Source organism: Suillus clintonianus, assembly GCF_016758775.1.
Source record: "Suillus clintonianus strain FC179 chromosome Unknown DEU56scaffold_5, whole genome shotgun sequence".
Classification (NCBI taxonomy): Eukaryota; Fungi; Basidiomycota; class Agaricomycetes; order Boletales; family Suillaceae; genus Suillus; species Suillus clintonianus.
Window position 1 is genome coordinate 445,820 of NW_024539229.1, and position 21,061 is coordinate 466,880.

At 50.8% G+C, this 21,061-nt stretch overlaps 8 protein-coding genes across 8 annotated transcripts; 4 read left to right on the forward strand and 4 right to left on the reverse strand.

Annotated features, from left to right (window-relative positions):
* Nucleotides 1–915: 915 nt before the first annotated feature.
* DEU56DRAFT_772001 (uncharacterized protein) lies at nt 916–4,337 on the reverse strand. The gene is made up of 5 exons (XM_041351504.1): nt 4,321–4,337; nt 4,062–4,269; nt 3,560–3,992; nt 2,652–3,397; nt 916–2,572 (listed from the first exon to the last, which is right to left on the reverse strand). Exons 2-5 carry the CDS (start codon nt 4,185–4,187, stop codon nt 983–985), a joined length of 2,895 nt encoding a protein of 964 aa, XP_041214053.1. The 5' UTR covers nt 4,188–4,269; nt 4,321–4,337; the 3' UTR covers nt 916–982.
* Nucleotides 4,338–5,261: 924 nt separating this feature from the next.
* Nucleotides 5,262–5,780, forward strand: DEU56DRAFT_772003 (uncharacterized protein). Its single transcript, XM_041351505.1, has 2 exons — nt 5,262–5,582; nt 5,631–5,780. The coding sequence occupies exons 1-2, from the start codon at nt 5,291–5,293 to the stop codon at nt 5,696–5,698; spliced, it is 360 nt and encodes a 119-aa protein (XP_041214054.1). The 5' UTR covers nt 5,262–5,290; the 3' UTR covers nt 5,699–5,780.
* A 51-nt stretch (nt 5,781–5,831) lies between these two features.
* On the forward strand, nt 5,832–6,933 carry DEU56DRAFT_772004 (regulator of volume decrease after cellular swelling-domain-containing protein). The gene is made up of 3 exons (XM_041351506.1): nt 5,832–6,128; nt 6,180–6,391; nt 6,451–6,933. The coding sequence occupies exons 1-3, from the start codon at nt 5,920–5,922 to the stop codon at nt 6,648–6,650; spliced, it is 621 nt and encodes a 206-aa protein (XP_041214055.1). The 5' UTR covers nt 5,832–5,919; the 3' UTR covers nt 6,651–6,933.
* A 459-nt stretch (nt 6,934–7,392) lies between these two features.
* DEU56DRAFT_698558 (uncharacterized protein) lies at nt 7,393–8,345 on the reverse strand (the record flags this gene model as incomplete). The annotated part of the gene is made up of 5 exons (XM_041347279.1): nt 7,393–7,627; nt 7,679–7,770; nt 7,821–7,954; nt 8,007–8,241; nt 8,292–8,345. Coding segments are annotated over 5 exons (750 nt in total), but the record flags the coding sequence as incomplete, so codon positions are not given.
* Nucleotides 8,122–13,356, reverse strand: DEU56DRAFT_430221 (uncharacterized protein). The gene is made up of 6 exons (XM_041346193.1): nt 13,161–13,356; nt 12,952–13,108; nt 12,467–12,898; nt 8,528–12,418; nt 8,292–8,460; nt 8,122–8,241 (listed from the first exon to the last, which is right to left on the reverse strand). The coding sequence occupies exons 1-5, from the start codon at nt 13,242–13,244 to the stop codon at nt 8,393–8,395; spliced, it is 4,632 nt and encodes a 1,543-aa protein (XP_041214057.1). The 5' UTR covers nt 13,245–13,356; the 3' UTR covers nt 8,122–8,241; nt 8,292–8,392.
* A 153-nt stretch (nt 13,357–13,509) lies between these two features.
* DEU56DRAFT_772008 (SH3-domain-containing protein) lies at nt 13,510–14,911 on the forward strand. Its single transcript, XM_041351507.1, has 4 exons — nt 13,510–14,033; nt 14,084–14,401; nt 14,459–14,498; nt 14,555–14,911. Exons 1-4 carry the CDS (start codon nt 13,689–13,691, stop codon nt 14,593–14,595), a joined length of 744 nt encoding a protein of 247 aa, XP_041214058.1. The 5' UTR covers nt 13,510–13,688; the 3' UTR covers nt 14,596–14,911.
* A 1,665-nt stretch (nt 14,912–16,576) lies between these two features.
* On the forward strand, nt 16,577–17,979 carry DEU56DRAFT_430281 (uncharacterized protein). The gene is made up of 4 exons (XM_041346194.1): nt 16,577–16,666; nt 16,722–16,792; nt 16,841–17,182; nt 17,237–17,979. Exons 1-4 carry the CDS (start codon nt 16,664–16,666, stop codon nt 17,724–17,726), a joined length of 906 nt encoding a protein of 301 aa, XP_041214059.1. The 5' UTR covers nt 16,577–16,663; the 3' UTR covers nt 17,727–17,979.
* Nucleotides 17,980–18,614: 635 nt separating this feature from the next.
* DEU56DRAFT_868502 (P-loop containing nucleoside triphosphate hydrolase protein) lies at nt 18,615–20,910 on the reverse strand (the record flags this gene model as incomplete). Its single annotated transcript, XM_041355493.1, has 10 exons — nt 18,615–18,652; nt 18,705–18,829; nt 18,878–18,969; nt 19,021–19,204; nt 19,255–19,352; nt 20,060–20,137; nt 20,194–20,463; nt 20,515–20,675; nt 20,725–20,775; nt 20,829–20,910. 10 exons carry the CDS (start codon nt 20,908–20,910, stop codon nt 18,615–18,617), a joined length of 1,179 nt encoding a protein of 392 aa, XP_041214060.1.
* Between the last annotated feature and the right edge of the window lie 151 nt (nt 20,911–21,061).

Here is a 21,061-nt window from a genome sequence, read left to right on the forward strand (position 1 = left end):
TTCAGCCTAGTAAGGCTTCCTAATTGGGCTACCCAGGTGCTTCTTCATCAATCACCCATGGAAAATATTCGCAACGGCTCTCCGCAGCCATCCGCGTACCTGCTAGCTCGCATCGTTAGGCAGTCAACATGCCATTACTGGAATTACCACATTCCATCTCTCTATGCTCCAGAATGTATCGAAAATCGCTTGAATTCACATTTACTATACATGAAAACTGGGACGTGTAAATGGAAAATCACGACGGAAGCAAAAACAGTGCAGATGATGGAACGGTGATGCGAAGCAGTGCGATGGAAAGAGAGACGACGAAACAAGGCAAGGAGATGCGGGAGGGCGCTGAATCTAGTACAAAGCTCCGTCGGCGGCAGCGATTGCCTTGGTCTAACACCTTTTCCTGCCCCAAGTGAACATAAGTTATTGAAACATGGGAGTAAAATCGAACTTACTGCTGGTAGCTCGCACAATCTCGGAATCCAACTAAGCCTGCAGGGAAAACAGTGATGACGACGAACGACGCGTGAAAACACTGAGCGTCGACAAACGCGATTCCAGCCATTTTGGCCATACCAGTAGGTAGAGTTCACTGGGCGTCAGTCGACCAAGCACCGACGCATTAACCTCTTTACATCTATAGGGAGGGACTTACATGAATTTCGCGCGCCTCGTATTCACAACGTGCCCCCGGGCCAAAGAAGCACCTGAAGCACGCGCTTTAAAAGTCCTGTATTCTCGTACCTGGTTAGGGTTATTCATAGACCTCAGTAAGTACCAAATAGGTCTCCAATGGTAAAAACGTTTGTCTATGTACGTACATGATATGCCCACGGATGACTAGGAGAACGGTGCCTTGTAATACTTACCTTGCTTGTGTACAATATTAAATGTTTTCATATGACTCTCCCCCCCGGCAGAAAACCAGATATCAAAGGTGTTGGCACAATAAATGGAATATGATAATGATAAAAATAAATAAAACATGCTAGCCCCTCCGTCGCGGTATCCTCGACATCGGCTGCCTCAGTCCGTCCTCTTCAACATCCCGAACATATCCAACGCCCATAAACACAGGCGCACCACCCGCACCACCCCCAGCTAGGAATCCACGTTGTTTACTCCCAGTGCCCGTCCCAACCAACTCCCCACTCTCAAGTCCCAGCTCCACAAGCCGATCAGACGACCGCGCCCGTGCAAGCTCTTCGTCCAATGTCAGTCGCCGTTTGCCCTTGCTATTCGCTGCGGTCGATTTCTCCGTAGCTCTAGGCTGAGCCTCGCGTCGCCACGTCAACTTCGGAGGTAGCGCCAGCTCATCCGGCTCTTCTTCCCCGTCCTCGTCATCCTCATCATCCTCGTCAAGCAGCATGATACTCTTCGGCTTCGGCGTAGCACCCCTCTTCGTCCTCTCAGGCGTCGGCACGGACTTCCTCTTCTTGGCACGCGCAGGCGCAGGCACCCTCGTCGGCGTCGGTACAGGCAGCGGAGACATCGGTGGGCGTTTCCTGAATATATCTCCTTGCGGGCGTGAGGGCGTGACGTGTTTATGTGCAGGCTCGACATCAATATCTTCCATATCCACGTCGATAATATCTATACCCTCGTCATGCGCGTTCTGGGCTGCAGCTGCAGCTGACCTCGGTCCAGGCGGCGTCGACGGCATCCTACCATCGTCCCCTCCTAACTCATTATCAGAGCATAAAGAGGGCGTGGTGATGTCCGTTTCGTTCGATAGCGAGGAGTGGTTCGGGAGCGATGGTACTGTGAGGGAGAGGTTTGAATGTGTGGAGCCGGAGGAAAACTCGTGTGTTCTAGAGGATGAAGATGAAGAGGCGCTCGTGTCTGATCGGGCTTGATCACGAGTGCCTGATCGCCGTTTGGACGCGGACCCTCCTTCTGACTCGCCTAGGGCATCTGCTTTGCGCTTGTTATTTATGCGTGGGTCGATTACGTTCGACGAGGGGGGTGGGTAAGAGGATTTCGGCGCGGTTGAAGTATATTTTGGTTTGGGAATGCTCGAGGCGGAAGGTAATTTTAACGTGGACGCAGGTTTATTCCCGCTAGAAGTTGACGCTAGTCTCGAGGGACCTGGGTTGGAAGCAGCTGAACCAACAGGCACATTCACACCCATCGACTTGCGCCTCGCCATCTCCTCTCTGCGCCCTTCCACTCCACCAGTACCCGAACTCACACTCCTACTTAACCCACTTGGCCCAGGTCGATCACCCGCCGGTCGATCACTAACACTCCGATTCATCCCCTCAGGTATAGGCCCCACTTTCCTCAACCGTACCGTCCTCATCTCGTTCAAGAACGCAGCCATTTTGTCGCTGGGGACGTTGACAGTCGGTTGTCTCACTTTACCGCTTGCTGACCTTGTCAATTCATTTGTGCCTTTAGTCGTACTGCCCTCGGTTGAGCGTAAGGCAGCGCGCGCACTTGCGAAGAGAGCCCTGCTTTCGCCTAGATGAGGAGGGAGGGGGATGCGGACGCCGGGAGGAGGAGGGAGTGGTGGGGGTGGGGGTGGTATCGGGATTTGGGTTTGAGAGGGAGGGGATGAACGGTGGCGATGGGAGAGCTGTAATGGAACGTGTCAGCATATATCCATACCAAAACGAACGAATAGATAAATAAACGGTGCGGACACAGTAACGCACCTCTTCCTTCAACATCCTTACTTCCTCCTCCAACATCCTAATGCGCTCCTTGTCCCTCTCCCGATCTCCATCACCCGTCGTTTTAGTCTTCGCCCCTGTCTCGCGTCTCACAGCATCCAACTGTTTTTCCTTATCCTGCACGCGGTGGCGGTCAAGTATGAACTCCAAATCATCATCCCCATTATCAACAGCGCGTTCTTTCCCCTTCCGCGAAACACCGCCCAGTGACGAATGCGGCATTTCCAATACGGTACCTGGGCTTTTCAAATCTACAGGACCCGCCGGGCTAGCGATTACTAGCAACGAAAAATCCCTCTCTTCCCCTCCACTCGCTGTGAACCGCTGAACAGCATCGTGGACAGATGCGATGGGGCGAGTGCGCCAGGGGGAAGGGCCGGTTTTGTCTGCGGGGGTTGCATTTTGAGAACTGGAGGGGCCAGGTTCTAAATCCTGTGCGTCGAGAGTTGATTGAGGAGTGCGGGGTATGGGATTAGGATTTCGTTCGTGGGTACGAGTATCTTCGGCGGCAGACAAAAATCGTACTCTCCTGCTCTCCATTTCTGCGTCGTCGGGGCCAGGTTCGAGTGAGTCTGATCGAGGGAAAAGTGAGCCGGGCATTGTGATGGAAGGTTTTTTCCGGAGTTGGGGGTATGCTGCTTCTGCCGAAATTGGATGTGAGAGGTGGAGGGGAGGGGGAGGGTTTGCTTCAGATGAGGATTGATCCTTGGGAGGGTGTTGTATTTCCTCTTGGGGACGAGGACGGGTTTTTTCCGCCTCGCGAATAATTGGTATGTCGTGGAGATGGGGAACGGGAGGTAGCGCTGGGCGTAAGTTCTGTAGAGAAATATATCAGCATCATAGCGAAGGCGGCGCCAGACTAAATTCATGTGAGATGCCATTAAACTCACCGCCATCTGCGTCCTCAGGTCGATCAACGTAGAATTGATTCTTCCGCCCATGACTATCTGCAGACTTTGCCCTCGAGTTGGGTTGCTTCCCATCTGAGGTTCTCGCCTTCGGTTTCTTCGAGCGTGAGGGCTCACGGGACTGAGACTGGGATTGCGAGTAAGACCGTTCAGCAGACCGTGAGGGAGGCGGAGAGCCTGAGGCAGCGCGTCTCTTTCCGTCATTCCTCTCTTTTCCTCTCCTGGTACGGCCACGACCGTCTGTGCTCAATTTTCTCCGATCTTTCGTCTTCCTTGGTTGCTTCTCGCCACCGCCGTCGACGCTACCGCTAGCCTCCCTCCACTGCTCAATCATACCCCCATCGTAGCCTTTTCGTTGCCTACCTCGCTCTTCCAGTTTTGTATCATGACCGCGTTTCAGTTTAGATGGACCAGACTGTGTCAGTGATCGATTTTCAGCTCCGTTCAAGCAATAGGTATTAGAATTAGAGAAACCAGGACGCACCTCAGCTTTACCGGTAGCATTGATGACGAACTCGCCAATCTCTCGGGAGACGAAGCTGAGCACGTTCGAAAGAATGCCTGGTTCGCTGCGTCTTGGTTTTAGATTGTGGCGGTTGGAATGGGACATTGCATGCGTGTGTGGACTCTTTACCAGAATGAAGGCGGGATGGAAAGGGTGTATTGATGTGTTGAGTGTTGGATCAACAAACGTAAATAACACGCCTTGTTTACTTGTCACCGCGTCTGAATCTTATTCCCAGAACAATGATACATTTTTATAAGCGAGCATCGTCCAACTATCTTCTACCTGTTACACCGGACTAATACATCTATGGATGCCCCTACTTCAGGGGCTTTAGTATACCCGTTATCGATTCCAAGACAAGGTTTCGCACTTGTCTTGGAATCGATAATTGCAAACACATATTCCGAATTCGAATGGAGAGCTAGGCTATCAGCGGGTTTGCTGCCAGATGAACCTTCTGTAAGCCCAGGCTTACTACATGGCGTAGGCGTCTCCGTGCTTGTTGGGCTAGCAGCGAGAGTAGGGAAGGTGGAAAGCCGTCACGTCGACGGCAAGCAGTAACGAGGAAGAGGGTAAGAAGCTAAGCTCTACAGGTACAACTCTTATATAGGGATCAGCGATACCCAACCAAATATCAGATAACAAGGTGCGGTGTCCAATCATTGAGGATCATCGATCATCATCGAGAAAGCACGGAGACGCCTACGCCATGTGCAAGTTGCGTCCGGGGTGAATGTCACAATGCGCATGCCTTCCAAGATCTCACCAACTTCTCGCTCTCCGTCTCCGGAATTCCAGTCAGATGGAATGGCCACCTTGATCACTGAGTATTGGGGACAGGCTTGCCTCGCGATTACCTAATGTATTTTCTCTTCATGCCCCTGTGTTTCGACTACCTTCACCCACCATGACACCACTGCCAAGAATGAACAACTTGTTGACGATTTACATTGTTTTTGCTATCATCTTCGAGCCACTTGCTGGGCTGCTAGCCATTTTCGTGCCCGATGGATTCATACTTCCATACGGTCTCGCCATATCTTTCTCATCTTTCCTACTTTCGCTGCTTCACATTCGCCTGGTGCAAACAGTGTTATCAGCACACAAGACCGACCCCCCCCCCCCCCCCCCCCCCGTCTATAATTCCATTTTGCTTCATGCAATAATGGGTTCGGTGTGTCTGATAATGACAGTCGAACGTCACTATGACAGTGAGTAATCAAGCAGTAATACTTGTCTACATGGCCCTAACTCTTTCTGAAGCCCCGTTAAAAGCAATGCAAAACTTGAACATAGTACCAGTCACTCTCTACACGTCCACTCTAATGATCATCGTCTACCATTGGTTGCTATGCCACTGCGCTGACAAGCAAGACCTTGGGTCAATGGGGCACGTTTATGACTTCTTGATCTCATGGCTTCCGTCGTGTAATGCACCCCATACTGACACTCTCGAAACCCTCCCCCAAACTGCAGCTCGCTTACCCTTCGACGCCCCTGTATCACCTGTAAGCCACGCAGGAACCACTTATATTCATTTACAACCTTACTCCTTGGTACGTTGCTGCTTTTCTTACCAATTCAAACCTAAATCCGTCCTCCTAGCTCTCTGACGAAGACCTTATAGAGACGAAAATGGATGAAGAACCCTAGATTACATAGGTAGAACTTGTAAAGTGAGAAAGCCCCAGAAAGGTGTATGTCAGGTGACAATTCAATTTCTGCAACAATATAGACTTGAAGTCGCTGGACCACTCCGAGATAAGATCACGGCAGTCTCCGATTTCATTTAGCCCAAGCTTTTCCATCCAAATCTACGACGACATATACTACGATGGTCTCCACGACGTTGATCTCATCTGTCCCACAATATGTCTCCCCCGAGGAGCACAGAAATATCGTAGGTTCGACTCCTGCATCATTCAACGACATCCCTCCCGTTCTGCGCCACAAAGAAGACAATGTACGCGTCGTGCTTGATCCTCCCCTCCGTACATTCACCGAACAAGATTCCGCGAATGGAACATTATTCGTGATCGAGAGGTACTTATATTGACGAATCGCCAATCACTTATTCAATCTGATGTTTCACAGCGCACTTGTTTTCATGTCATCTACCGGTGTCGGATTTCAGGTCCCGTACCCTGCCATCACCCTGCACGCAATTTCCCGTCCAGAATCTGGACCATCAATATATTGTCAACTAGACGAGCTCGCTGGAGAGCCTGGAGCAGCTGAATCGCCTGAAAACGACGAAGCCGCCGACATGCGAGAGCTCAGCATCATCCCCTCAAACCCTACTTCTCGTAAGTGTTTTTCTCAGAATCAAAACACGCACACATGCTGATAGCAGCGATCCGATCAGTGGAGCCAATATTTGAGGCAATGTCTCTCTGTGCTTCCCTCCACCCAGATCCAAACGTTTCAGATGATGATGACTTGGACGAAGCATTTATGGATGAGGGCGCCTTTGAGACGTTTACGGGTGAAGAGGGCGAGGAGCTCAGTGAGGTTGGCCGGGTGCGCAGTGATTTCACCAACAACAGTCGTTATGCACCGTACTAGACACCTCACGCAGGCGGCTCTCGAGTATCTGGAGTCGATCATCGATGATCCATATCATTCAGACAAGAATGGCGTCAACGGCGCTGGCGAGGATGTCGAAAGCGGAGGCGAAGGCGAAGGGGGACGATGATCAGGTTTCAGATCTGGACGTTGATTTTGGATCTTAAATGGCACGAGCAAAAGTTGAGCAAAAGTATATATTTCACCAACGAAGGATCAGCGCATAATCGAGACATTCAGTACATGACCATTTGAATCAACAAATCATAGCAGTCTTTATCTACGACCTGAAACCCTTGGGCCGGACATCAGCAGACAGTGTCGTTTTTGGTGTGGCAGTTGGCAATGGTCCCCAGTCAAATGCGGTAGTGGGGGCTTTTGGTGCGGGCGTTGGAGTATCCTCGAGACTCTCCATCTTCAACATGGCCGCCGATTTAGCTGAAGACCCATGTCTTGGTGTTCGCTGTGGGCGACGCGAAGAGGACGCTGTGTAAGATGTAGAATCGTCATAATTGATCGACGTTTCTGGCGACCACCCGACCCGCGTGAACGTAGGGGTGTTGAACGCAGGCAAGGCGCTGCTAGGAAGGGAAATGAAACCAGTAGGAGTAGGTGTATCAGGCTCTTGTTTCACTATTGCCCTGGCTGGCGTCAGGAATGATGTGGGCGCGGGCTTGGATGCTGCTTTGTTGTTAAGCAAAGGCTCTTTCCTCGCTGCCAGCAGAGCCCGTTTCAGCTTCTGCGCAGAGCGTTCGGCATTCAATGCAGCAGCCGTGGTAACCGCTACATGGGGAATTACCGCCGATGGTTTCTTAACGCTTGATTCGGAGAGCCGTTTATCTCGAGAACCAAGGACGTTAGAGGACACGTCCAGCTTGCTCATTCGCTGCTGGAGCTTGGTGACATCCCCGCTTTGTTGCATGATTGTGATGTCAATGTTGCGGAAGGTGCGGTTCACGGTGTCCAAAGATGGTGCCCTGTTAGCAAGATGTGAGAAGTAGGCGGGATTACAGGATAGGATCACGAACTTCAGGCTTGGTTTTCCTGAGTTCAGCTCGGCGAGCCTCTTCTTCGAGGATTGCAGATGGTCCTCAAGTTTTTGTACACGGTCCCTCATTGCCTGTCCACGAAATCAGCATATTATCTAGTCGATCACAGAGAGAACCGTACCCTTATATCCCTCCGCAGTTGCGATTGAGTCTCCAAATATTCCGGTCCAAGCGTTCTGATCTTGAGCATCTTCGCAAACTCACTGTCCGTCTGAGCTCGAGTAAATCGAATAATTTCCTCCTTTCTCGTTCCCGCTGTATATCATGCATTAGACTGATGACCGTAATCTCGGTACGAATGACTGACCTTTCAGCATACTGCTCTCAAGCTCCTTGAGGGACTGTTTAAGAAGCTTCCGTTGCTCCTTTATCTCTTTGATGTCGCTCTGGACTTCAGTCATTACATGACCATACTCCTTGATGTCTCCAGGCGCCCATTTCGTTGCATCCACAAGGTCAGCTTTCACGTGAGATTGTCCTGGTGTCTTCTTTGACGTGAGCTTGGCGGCTTGCTGCGTTGCACGCGCTGCCATAGTTTTAAGCTGACGACAGGGTAAGCCCTCAAGTTTGAATTCATGTATTGAAGACTTACATTGTCGAGTTCCCAAGTTAGACGTGAGACCATAAACGAGCACTCCGACTGCATGCCTTGTTCGATAGGCGGAACTGGTGGAGATATAGAAGGAAGGGGCACTACAGGTGGCAGCGGGCCAGGAGACAAAGACATGGGTACAGCGGGTACAGCCACAGGTGGCTTGAAGCTATTGAAAACGCCAGGAGACGGAGGTGTAAGAGCAGGAGGCGCTTCCGGCGTTTTGACTGGCATACCGAACATACTGGGAGATGCAGGACTGGGACTCTCGCTTGGCTTTGGAAAACCAAAGAAACCCGCAGGAGGGGGCGTGAAGACTGGTGGAGTTGGAGTCCGAGACTGAGCTGGAGCTGGAGCGCCGAAGATACTAGATGATGCGGTGGCTGGAGCGCCGAAGATGCTAGACGATGCAGTGGCTGGGGCGCCGAAGATGCTAGGCGGTGGAGTGGCCGGAGCACCGAAGATGCTAGACGATGCAGTGGCCGGAGCGCCGAAGATGCTAGACGGTGCAGCAGCTGAAGCATTGAAAATGCCAGACGGTGTAGGCGGTGTAGCAGTTAGCAGGGGCTTTGGAGGTAATGTAAACGCTGGCGGCATAGGCAGCGCCGTGATTGCTGGCGCGCTCGCACTCTTGCCGAAAAGAACTGGAGGCGTTTTGGGCCGGGAAGAATCTGACTCCACGTCTTGCTTCACTGGTGGTACCCACGAGCCGAATTGCTGCCTCGGTGAGGCAGGATGCGGTACCATGGTCGGAGGTGCTGATTTTGGCGCTTGGGGTAGCAAACTGGGAGCTTCCACGTCTCCAGTGAAGGAGGTACTTGCAAGAGGTGAGCTTTTGGCCGGTCGAGTGCCTGTCCTAGGAGTTATTGCGAATGGGGAGGAGGCAGGAGGCTTTGGAAGAGGCGAAGCCACAGGAGAAGTGGCATGTTGAGGCTCGGGTACGGGAGATCCAGGAGGTGTAGTACTCTGGTCCCGAACTGGGGAAATCTTTCGAGGCGGGGGGGAAGGGGAAGTTGACAATGTGATGGTTGGTAACTCCGCTTTTGGAGTTGTTGATCGTGACCTGGCAGCAGGCGATGGGTTGGAAGGAGGAACCACTGTTGGCTCAGACTCCCCTTTTTGGGTCTGCTCTTCCCGCTCTTCCTTCTGTTTATCACCCTCTTTTGGCTCTTCTCCCTGCTCCTCCTTCTGTTTCACCTGCTCTTCCCGCTCTTCCTCCAGCTCCTCCAGCTCCTCCTGTTCTTCTAGTTCCTCCTCCTCTTCCTCGTCATCCTCGTCTGGCAATTCAGAATCATCCGACTCTTCCGATTCATCGTCCGAAATAAATGACTTCGTGTCGTCCTCAAGCTCTCCGTCCTCATCAGAGTCTTCAACAGTCGATTCCTCAGCACCCTCAACCGCATCTTCAGCAGAAACATCAACGAAGGATGAGGCTGTCGATGATGAGATAGATTCTAAGGAAGGTTCGTGAGGCAAAGCAGCCACCTCCTTGCCTTTCACCTCCTGCACTTTCTCCTGGACCGCCGGAAGCGGCGGAGTGGTCGTTCTCGTTGGAGTTTCCTCTTCCTTTATAACCTCCACCTTTGCGACCGGCGTAGTAGGCGTAAGCGGCTCTTCCACCTTGGCATTCGTAACCTCTTTGGCAGGCGTCTCAGGCTCGGCGATGTGCGCAACAAACACATTGACAGATTCTGTCTTCGGGGTTTCCTTTGCAGGCCCCTTCGGCTCGTCACCAGTGCTCTTCAGCAATTCGCCAAATGACTTCGGTGCACCAGCAAACGCGCTAAAACCTGCACCTGCACCTGATGCGAAGGCACTGAACCCACCCGTCGAAGGTGTCGAGAATGCTGATTGAGGTGGGCTAGATGGGCTCTTGAATGCCCCTCCTAGCATGGAGGAGGCACCGAATGCAGGAGCTGAGGGACTGGGCGTCATGGTCCCAAAGGGACTCTTCGTAACAGCTCCAGGCATTGATGATTGACCGAAAGCAGGAGCCCCGGTAGTAGGTTTTGGCGGTGTCGAAGGGGTACTTGCTGCCAGAGCAAATGCAGAGACAGGTGGCTGCGCCGCCGGCCTGTAAAACGGAGAGTCTTTCGCTGGTTCTCCCAATCCGAACCCAGAGGAGGGTTTCAGCGAGAATGGGGATGGAGATGGCTTTAAACCGCTGAAGGCACCTGTCGTTGGAGCTGGCGCAGAGCTCTTGAATCCGGACTCAACCTCATCACCCCTCTGCGCGACAGGGGAAGGAGACCGACTGTCATCGCGTGGCACAGATGTTTCGCGTGGTACGTTAATTCCCTGGGCAGGCTTTGGTGCATCGGGTTTCGTAGCATTGGTTGCACTCGCCCAGACAGACTTCTGAGCACCTGCATTGGAAGTAGTAATTCCGAATGCACTTGGGGTACCTGTCGCAAATGCGGCGAAGCCTCCGGATGTCGGTGTTGGTGTTGGTGCAGCAGTGGTAGCTGATCCAAAGCCTGATTTGCCAAAAGTCGATGTTCCAAAGCTGGATTGTCCGAACCCAGACTGTCCAAATCCACTCTTCCCAAAGCTAGAGTCAGTTGTAACTCCAAATCCGCTCTTCCCGAATGCAGAAGTAGGTGAAGTAGTAGATCCAAACGCTGTGGTAGTTGCTGGGGCTCCGCCTCCAAATGCCGATGTAGTCGACGCACCACTGAATGCACTGAATGCACTCTTTTGCTGTCCTCCGTTACCAAAAGCTCCAAAGCCAGTTCCGGGCTTGATTACTCCACCTCCAGAAGAATCACTTGTAGAAGAAGGTTGAGTTGTAGCTACGCTCCCAAAAATGGAGGGCCTTGAATCAGCACTCTGAGGGGCAGGGTTACCACCGCCGAGTGAGAGCCCAACAAAGCCGGGTGTTTCATCTGCGGCCATACTATCTTCTACAGGAGCCGATGCTGGTGCACTCTGCGAAGGCGCAGCAGTTTGTGTTCCTCCAAACTCAAATTCTGTCTGTCCGAACTTCGAGGGTCCAGCAGCGCCAAAAGCCCCAAAGCCTCCCGAATTAGGCGCATTGTCGAAAGCAGACTTACCAGCTTGGGCAAACGGTGAGGCTGATGGGGCAGCAGACCCAAATGTAGGTGCAGGTTGTCCGAATGACGACTGGCCAAACGATGACTGACCGAAAGAGGGCTGAGCGAATGCTGAGGTTGGCGACGTCTGTCCGAACGCAGACTGGCCGAAAGCGTTCGTTGTTGGTGTCTGGCCAAAGGGAGACCCCAGCTGTTGACCGAAAGATGTCTGTCCAAATGAAGGCTGTTTCCCGAACACAGACGCCTGACTAAAACCAGGGGCTGTCTGGGCGAAAGGTGACGCGCTGGCAGGGGTAGGTGGAGTGGGTTCTATAGGGGACGCGTGCATATCGTTGGACGGCTCCCGCATTATGGCTGTTGGCACAGCTGACAGTGTCTGAGCGCTCTCCATCATCGCTCCCGAGGACTGCGTTACCATACCCGGGTAAGGTGTTCCCTTGGTGTTGAGGACATGCCAACCTGCTACTGTGCCATCCGATGCATACGCGTACATGACAGGTGAAGGTGGTAGCTGGACACCCTCCCCGGACGCGCTCGTGTGGTGGAACGGCTCAGAGCTAGTTAGATCAAGCTCCAGGCCAACGAGAACGGTGTCGTTCATGTCCTTGTCCAGCGGGAGGCTTGGCGTCGATGTTTCCTCAAGTGACAGATTCGACCAACTTTCTCCTACACATCCAACCACCCCGATGTCTGACGATGTACTGTCTCCCACAAATAACAATATCTTGGCGGGATCCCACCCACGCAAACACACGATGAATGCACCAGGCGGTCGCAGCCCGGGCGAAGGGAAATACGGAGAGGAGAATTTCAAGTCTTGTGCAGAATTCGTTTTGGCATCAAGGGAGACGTGGAAATGTGTTTGTTCGATTTCTGGATTAAGAGGCAGCTGTGCGTAGATCGCGTGGAAAGACGAAGCGGATAGCCAAGTCGTTGATATAACACAGGCATTAGAGGCCGAGGGTGGGCTTGGTATGCTGGATTTGGGAGTGGAGGTAGAGGTGGGCGCGTATGTGACGATGGAACCGTTTCTCATACCCAGCGCAAGCTGTTTGCCCTTGGGGGACCAGGATACTGTACAACGGTCAAAATATCAAGATGACATGACAAGAAGACACATACTTGATGCGGGAATGGTATTTGGTAAGCTCCCTGCTACCCAACCTCCCACAGATGCAAGGTTCTGGAGGTCAAGAAGCTCTACTGCCAATGCGTTTGAGCCACCTTGAGATTCTCGTAAGATAGCCACAAGGTCCGGAAGATCTCCTGGATTCGGAGATATTGAAACAATGAAAGCTGAAGGGGCAGCAGGAAGTGAGTAAATGGGATTGACGGAACCATCTCCAGGGGAGAATAGGTGTTCTGTGGCGTAAACCATAATAGACCCCTCGGCAAGCCCGACGACGAGTCTGGAATCATTGCTTGCAAATACAATAATATTTGGAGTGGTAGCGCCCAGGGAAACCTTCCTTTGAGGTTGATACGGTCGGTCATTTGTCTCGCTGACGGTGGCAAACGCTGAACGGAGATCGCTAAGTGGCGACAGCACGAGGGCTACCAAGACGCGACTCAGCATTGTTTACAGGGCGTATGAGATTAATACATACTTGCCCCAGAATTGGAATCTCGTGACACTGCTGCAAACCATCCTCGAGAGTTTGCGACCGCGAATAAGGAGGCCCTGCCTGGGATGGGTGAAAGGTTTATGGGTTCTTGGGAAAGGCGAACACGAGCGCGCTTGTTCAATTGACGAAGAACGAGAAACTAAATGATGAACAGTTAAAAGATAGAAGAAAACAAGTGAAGATGGACGCACGTCGGCATCCTTCTCCCCCGGCTCAGATGATGTTGTTTGAACAGGAGGAGGGACTGTAGGCTGAATTTGTGAGATATTTGACATGGAAAGTTATCCAGAAATCCTTTTCTCGCTCAGATACGTTCAAAGATTTCCACTTAGCCTGGATAAATGGAAACGCAGAAAAGAGGAGTCCTTCAATGAGTTGGGGCGATTTAAGAAAGACTGAGTCACGTGTCATATTATCCTTCTTGTAACTTTGTAGGTTTGTTGTAGGTTGTACTTTGTGCTTATAAGCAGCCTTAGCTATATGGTCGTCCGACGTGGTAGTAGCCTGATTATCATCAACGCGTTGCTTCGCGCAAATGATCATAAGTGCATCTACGTATACCAAAAGTCTGTCATATAATGTTGAATTATTCTTGAATTGTTCCCCGGTGTTCTTTCTATTCTACCGTGTGCATAGTGCCTGGCACCTGCATCACATGCACAGCCAACAGTCGCCCCTTCTATCAGTATCACCACCATCATCTCTCTCAACAAAACACAATGGCAGTCCCACACGACGCTCAGTCCGCTGCACTGCTCGCTCACGTCGTGACACAATTGCAGCTCAATGTCTCCTTCCTCGAGTCTCAGAACTACATGTCTGCTGAAGACGCTGATAACATGCGTGAAATTGTATCACGGCTGCCCTGCGGCGCCGGCCAGTCATTTGTAACCACGAGCGTTAAGGTTATCAGTCCACCAGTCATGACTAGAACGTTCCCGCCTCCAGCAATCACCCCTAGATCGATCCCGTCTCCACCTGTCCAAGCGCCCGCGATATCACCCGTTTCCTCCCAGCAACCTAGACTCGTGAAAGCGATTTGGGCGTACAACGAGGACGGGCGGGTAAGTTCGCCGTCACCCACTATCTTTGCAGTACTTACTTTTGCAACCAGGAACCAAATGATCTCTCGTTCGCTGCTGGCGAACACATCGAGGTCATCTCGGAGAAGAACCAAGATTGGTGGCTTGGTCGAGCTCACGGTCGTGAGGCTCTATTCCCGTCTAATCATGTCGAGAACATAGACGCTTCCTCACTCCCGCAAGCTGATGCAGTTGTGACAACTGCAAAGAAATCGTATAAGCCGTTTGGCGCCGCTCTGCATGGGACGGATAAGCCTCCCGCCGCGGGTGTAGGCGTAAACTCTGTTGGTCTGCAGGAAGCATCTGGTCAGGCAGAAAAGAAGAGTAAATACGGGAAGTATGGTAACACGGTATGTTCCCTCGCCTTGAAACCAGGGACGTAAGCTGATACAAACTTGGTTATCCAGATGGCCCACTCAGCTGCAGGAGGCGTTGGTTTTGGTGCTGGTAAGGAGCCTATCATGGAGAAATACAAGTCAGATGTCACTAACACGCCCCTACAGGTGCTGCCATTGGCGGTGGTTTGGTCAGAGCGATATTCTGATATGGTCGTGGCATAGCTTCAACACATGGTTTAGAACTCTTGGTATCACATGGACCTAGTATTGACAGTGTGTCTTATATTTATCCTCGCTGTATCCTCAAGTATATTAACAAGCAAGTCAATGTACGGACTACCATAGTTGCACTGTCTCGCGTCCCGCTTGATTAGGATGAATACTGTAGAGGTGACGATGAAGGCTGAGGTCAGAACAGACGTTTGATGCAAAGGAGCTATTCGCATGCCTAGGCTCAGCGCCTTGGTTCAATATCAGATTCCGATGTTGTTTGTCCTCACATTCCCTTCCCTTATTCATCTTCTCCTTATACAGGAACCACTGGATCTCGTGGTCGGGCAGCAGTGCAAACCAGAAACTCGCGCTCTATGATGAACGGACACTCCCGTATCTCCGCGCACCGCGGATGAGATCATGACTTGGGACCCTAAGAGAGGCAATCATTGACATTTCCAAGCTGTTACCAAAGCTGTGATCCCGCGGTCAATCATGATGATATACCCCTGATCTTGAATTAGACATAATCACTCAATTTTTAACAAGCGAGGCAGCAACGTGAAGGAGCGCACACTTGTTTCGACTAGCCAGTTTGGACCGGTGCTGGCACCGCAATCTGGAGAATGATCAGAAGTAAGGGTAGGTGGTGTTGGGAGGCTGGGTTAGCACTGAGCTCCGGTGGAACATTTCCCAAAGAGCATCCCTTTTGGGTTCAGATGCACCGCCGATGCTAACAAGGAACGTTCCAAACGAAGTTGGACGGCACGCGGGAGTGAGTGGTTTACCTATTGTGACCAGCGTGAATGGAGCCGCTGACATACTTTCATCGCATTATGGGTTTGTACGGGTGTGGTATGCTAGGATGGTCTGTATTGCAACGTGTCGTTTGCTCACCAGGTATGGTCTGATCCCATTGATGGGCCCTGTTGCCTTCCATATTGTTCCCAAGGGATACCCGGATGCCCCCGGATCCATTGGCTATTCTCTTCCATTGACGGCTCCATCTGAGTCCATCAACAAGTACGCAGATACTTTCCAACACAAAATACAATAGTTGGTGGTGTCCAAGGCAGTACTTGATTCCGTTTGAGGTCGGTCTTCATCCCAAAATCATGTGCATTGCACTATTGGCGCGGACCGTCGATCATGGTAAGTACAGGTCTATTCCCAAATTGAGCGTTCTCCTTTAACTTATTCATGAAAAGGACAGCAATTAGTCAGGAACGTCCTTATCATTCGAAGTTGGAACTCTGTGCTTGATTGCGACTTGCTGTATGATTATATCATGAGTCACGGCAAGTTCGCCCGTTGGGTGTGACCCCAACCTCGTCCGATCTGCTGAAGTGCCTGCTCCACTTTGTCCACACTTGCATCAGATTCAATCTGCTGCCGCATCTTCCCGACACTGATTGATATTATCTTTAGATCACAGCGGGCTTTCAACAGAGAGCATTTTTCGCCACACTGCCATGGATGGGCCCATTCATGATTCGGCTGACACAAGAGCTATCCCCTGCCAATTGAGGCGCAGAGAATTGTACGAGTCTCATCTTTCTTTCTGCCAGTACGGTGATACTGATGCCGAAGAAAGCACAAGTAGGTCCCATGAACTGGACGTTGGGCCTGATCCGTGTTAGGATGGTTGCGTAATACTATGATATGGGCACGCCAAAACGCTAGACTCAATCGATTGATCGGAGATTATTCTGATTAGCGCTTCAGGCCACCCGACTTGTCTCTTCACGGCCCTCCACACGTATTCGTCTGGTTGCTTGGGCCTTGTATAACGTTAATTGGCTGTCCTTGGTTCACCATGGCCGGTGATATAAATATTTCATTACTTGCCCGAAGCTTCATTTCTGCACTGCTTACCGTCCGTCTCTGTCCCGTCCGGACATATAAAACTGTGAGTCCTAGTATACCTTGCGTTTGCTCTCATTGCTCTTTGACAGTGACACTATGCTAGTTCAACCCGTGCCAGCCAACGAAGAGGTTTTCGACGACGATGTTTGTTGCACCTCCGTCAGCCCATCCAGTAGTCTTCCCCGCATCAATGACATGGTAGGGTTTCTCACACGTCCCTTCTCTGTCAAGTTGATCATTTTCTTCTTCAAAGCTACAGAGCTTAACTACATGTCCTACTAATGGGTTCGTAGTGCCCCATCCGACTATGATATCAAGCCCAAAGTTAGTCAGCTCCCCTCTTTGCATTGTATATGTATAACCCCGTGCTAGCCATCCTGGTCAGCCTGACTCGTATGACCCGCGGATGTCAGACAGTCCATCGAGCGGCACCGGTTACAACCACCACAACTACGCCCAGCAACATTACTCAACATTGTCTGTTTCTGCACCCAAACCTCGGGCCATATCGATACCGCCACAAAGTATCCACTCGGTCTCTTCCCCTACCGCCGCCAATAGGCTTACATATATTTCGAATCGTGGCTCCTGGAATAACCCACCAACGTCCCACAGTACCCAGCACCACGAACCTGTGTTATGGGACACCACCTTTGGATATTTTTGCTCTCCTGCAATGCGAAACAACTACTCGTCTCCTTACACATTCCCAATGTGCGCCCTTCATGCCCTATGATTTATTTTTCTCGTAATGATCCTCATATGCAGGCGGTATCCAGACGTCCACCATTCGTATTCCACATCTTCTTCGCAACACACCGTGGCCGAGCAAGATATACGTTCTGTCTTTCGTGAATCGACCAGCTCTTATCTCCCGCCGTATAATGAGTTGCCACCGCATCAGTGGCAGAATTCTACCATCCCTCAGTCAGGCCCTCTTAGTGGGCCATTCCCACCTATGATACCTCCGCCTTTGGCTGCAGAAACTTCGCAAATTGGATTTTTATCGCGGCCCCATGCAAATCACAGTGAATATATATATTACCCTTCAGATCAACCACCCACCCACCAGCCATATTTTCTCCCACTTCGCAATCATCTCTCATCACCCCTCCTGTCCTGCCGATGGCTAGATGATGGCACAGTCTGCGCATTCACAGGGACACTGAAGGCACTAAAAGCGCATTGCAAGACCAGTCATTTTGGTGGTCCCCCGAATGCGCAAGCCGAATGCCACTGGGAGGCCTGTGATTTGTGATTATCAAAAACGTGATGACCCCACAGTTCATGTGATGCGACGCGACTGCATGTGGCGTCATACCTGTGAAATCCATCTGGGGATGAAGAGGGGCACCTAAGGGAGCCCGCTCCCTCACTTATTTATTTTTGCGTTGCACCACTGTTAGCCATGCCATACTTTGTGCGCTGTGTTAGATCCGCTTCCGTCACTCACTGTTCCTGTCGATCGTTTGTATGGACTCATTGATTCACGCCCCTCATTTCATATCTCCTTATAATTACTGTATTCGGTGTGTCTGCTCCACGGTAACCCAGCGGCCCGCTACTCATCAGCCAACGAGGTTCATGATCCTCGTTGAACAGTGCTGTAGATAAGTGATACGCTCGCACTGCAAATATTTCTCTTAAGTTAACTCCTCCGAAGAATATATGTTGCTTGGAATAGCCCATAGCACCTACGCAGCCTCCAGTTGACGGCAGGATGATCGGATCGCTCGGATTTTCGATAGAGAATCTATGTGGGGGATAACCATGGCAAACGGCGTTTATATTATATATAGAAAACAACCAAGTCCAGTATGATGATTGTTGGCCCTGTATCTTGCTAGCGTGCGGTACATATATACGAGGAATGGAGCAAAGGCATGACCAGGCCCCGCATTGGCAGTAACTTGCATGCGAACAAGACTACAATGCTGTGCTTGCCACAAACTAGAGGAATTACATGAGCACCAAACGTTCTTTTGTGCAGTCACAACAGCGCCAAACAGAATCAACAAGACCGCGTAATGTTAGGATCTTTGCACGAAACATCAATCGTCAATCAATGCGATTAGCCCACTTGCCTCAACTAGCACAAGTATGTATGCAACGTACAACAACCCTGACTTCTTGATGATCCGTCCAATTAACCAGATTTCCAGTAAGCAATATCTCCGTCCACCACTGTCGCCCGCCCGTCAGTGATGGTCATAAGAGAACGACGAGAAGAACTCACTCTCATAAGGCTTGCCTTGCTGTCTCAGTTTACCTCCAGCCTTAACAGCAGCTTCACTTCCGTGCTCCTTGAGGTCCTCGTATGTCATTATTTCACCGCAGACGAACTTGTTCTCAAAGTCCGAGCTATGCAAGTGTGAGAACGGGTAAAATAAAATCATAAAATCAGCATACTGAATCACACCAGCCGCCTGTGGTGCCTTTGTGCCCTTGCGAATCGTCCATGCACGCACTTCATCAGGTCCACATGTGAAATAGCGGATAAGCTGTGATTTCATCGATCAGAGAGCTGTCAACGACCAGCAGATGAGACCCACGTCAAGACTGGAGTATCCCGCTTGTGTTATTTTTCCAAGGGCACTCTGCGTTCCTGGCTCCTTTTGAGCCTCAGCACGCTCATCGTCTGGAAGTTGCGCAAGACGCTCCTCCAAAGATACAGAGAACGGTATGAGGGGATCACCGGGGTTGTTTGTGTCAATCCAGCCCTTAATTTTGGCTAACCTGTATGCGAGTGAGTGGTAGTGACAAAGAGAGTTAGTGAAAAACCATACCACTTGTTCTTTTTGCGGATGTAGTCCTTCTCGCTGAGATTGACGAGGTAAGTGATGGGCTTGGCAGTTAGTAAGGTGAGGCTGTTGACAACCTCGATCTATGGATAACAGTTTGTATTAGCGTGCGCCAAAAAAGTAGCGGGAACGTGAAGGTCAAGGGGTCGAAAAAAGATCATTGAATGATGGAACGTTCCTCCCGCCCCAAATATCTGGGTTAATCCAGCTGATGCTCTTTTTCATCGCTCAAAAGCGTTGACGAGAGTATAATATTTACCTAGAGGATAATGGTCAGTATGGTAGATAAAGACCAGAAGAAAAGGAGGAATCAGAAAAAAATGTTATCTCAAAGGAATATTGGGGCGTTACTCCCTCCTCAACGAGCTGGGTTATCGAGCAAAGCTCTTTTTCATCGCTCAAAAGCGATAACGAAAACATCGTATTTACCTGTAGGATGACAGTCAGCATGGTACACGAAGATCGCGGACAAGGAAAAATCAGAAAAAACAGTTATCTCAAAGGAATATTGGGGCGTTACTCCCTCCTCAACGAGCTGGGTTATCGAGCGAAGCTCTTTTTCATCGCTTGAAAGTGATGATAAGGACGTGATATTTACCTGTAGGACGACGGTCAGCGTGGTAGACAAAGATTACGGGAGACAAGGAAGGAATCAGAAAAAACAGTTATCTCAAAGGAATAGTGGGGCGTTACTCCCTCCTCAACGAGCTGGGTTATCGAGCAAATGCTCTTTTTCATCAGGGTACGAACCAAAGTGCAGGTAAATATTTTTGTCAAGAACAAGACTCGCCTCTTTATTTGTCCACTCGCCCTTCCTGACATCCTTGCCATCAACGGTAAGGGTTTTAAGAACTTTCTCGATTGTTGCCTACAGCGTGAGTCCGCACCAGCTGCACACCAAACAGTGTTTCCGGCGAGACGCACGATTTCTTCCTTCTTAGCTTTATCCGCCAAACTATTGTTGCCAAGCGATCGACCAGTGCGTTTGAGACCATCAAGGTGCTTCTCGACCCACTCAATATCCTTAAGACGAAGCTCGGTCTGGATGATCTCCATATCACGGAGAGGGTCAACATCGCCCTCTACATGGATGACTTCGGCGTCATCAAAAGCACGGACGACCTGGAAGATACCATCGACAGCGCGGACGTGGGACAAGAATGCATTTCCAAGTCCTGCACCTGTTGATGCACCCTGAAAATGTGTCGGCGGAGAGAGAGCAAGGTACATGGGTCATGGACGTACTGCAGTAAGACCGGCAATATCAATGCAGGTGAGGAAAGCAGGTACGCGCGAGGAGGGCTTATAAAGATCGCAAAGCCACTCGAAACGCGCATCCGGCACGGGGATACGCGCTTCTTCTGGGTTGATAGTTGCGTATGGAAAGTTGGCAGCCTTTCCCAAATCTAAGATATTTTAGATTTGGATGCGTGACTGCATAAAGGCTATCCGTACCGGTGTCGGATAGAACATTGAAAAAAGATGACTTTCCAACATTCGGAAGACCTGTATGGGCGGCCTTTGAGTCTGGATTCGACTGCAGGATGATAAGCGCATACCGACGATACCGATCTTCAAGTTATTGCTTGGACGACCAAGCATAACTTTTTTCTCTGCGGCGGCAGCCTTCTTGGGAGGCATTTTCTTCTTCTTAGCTTGGAGTGTGTGCGACGCGGAGAACGGCCGCAGCAAAAAAACACAAGATGCAGGAGATGGACGAGGAAGACGATGCAGGCAGAATTGCCGCCATCGATCTATCATCTCCCAAAAAAAACCAGTCACGAGCTCTGTA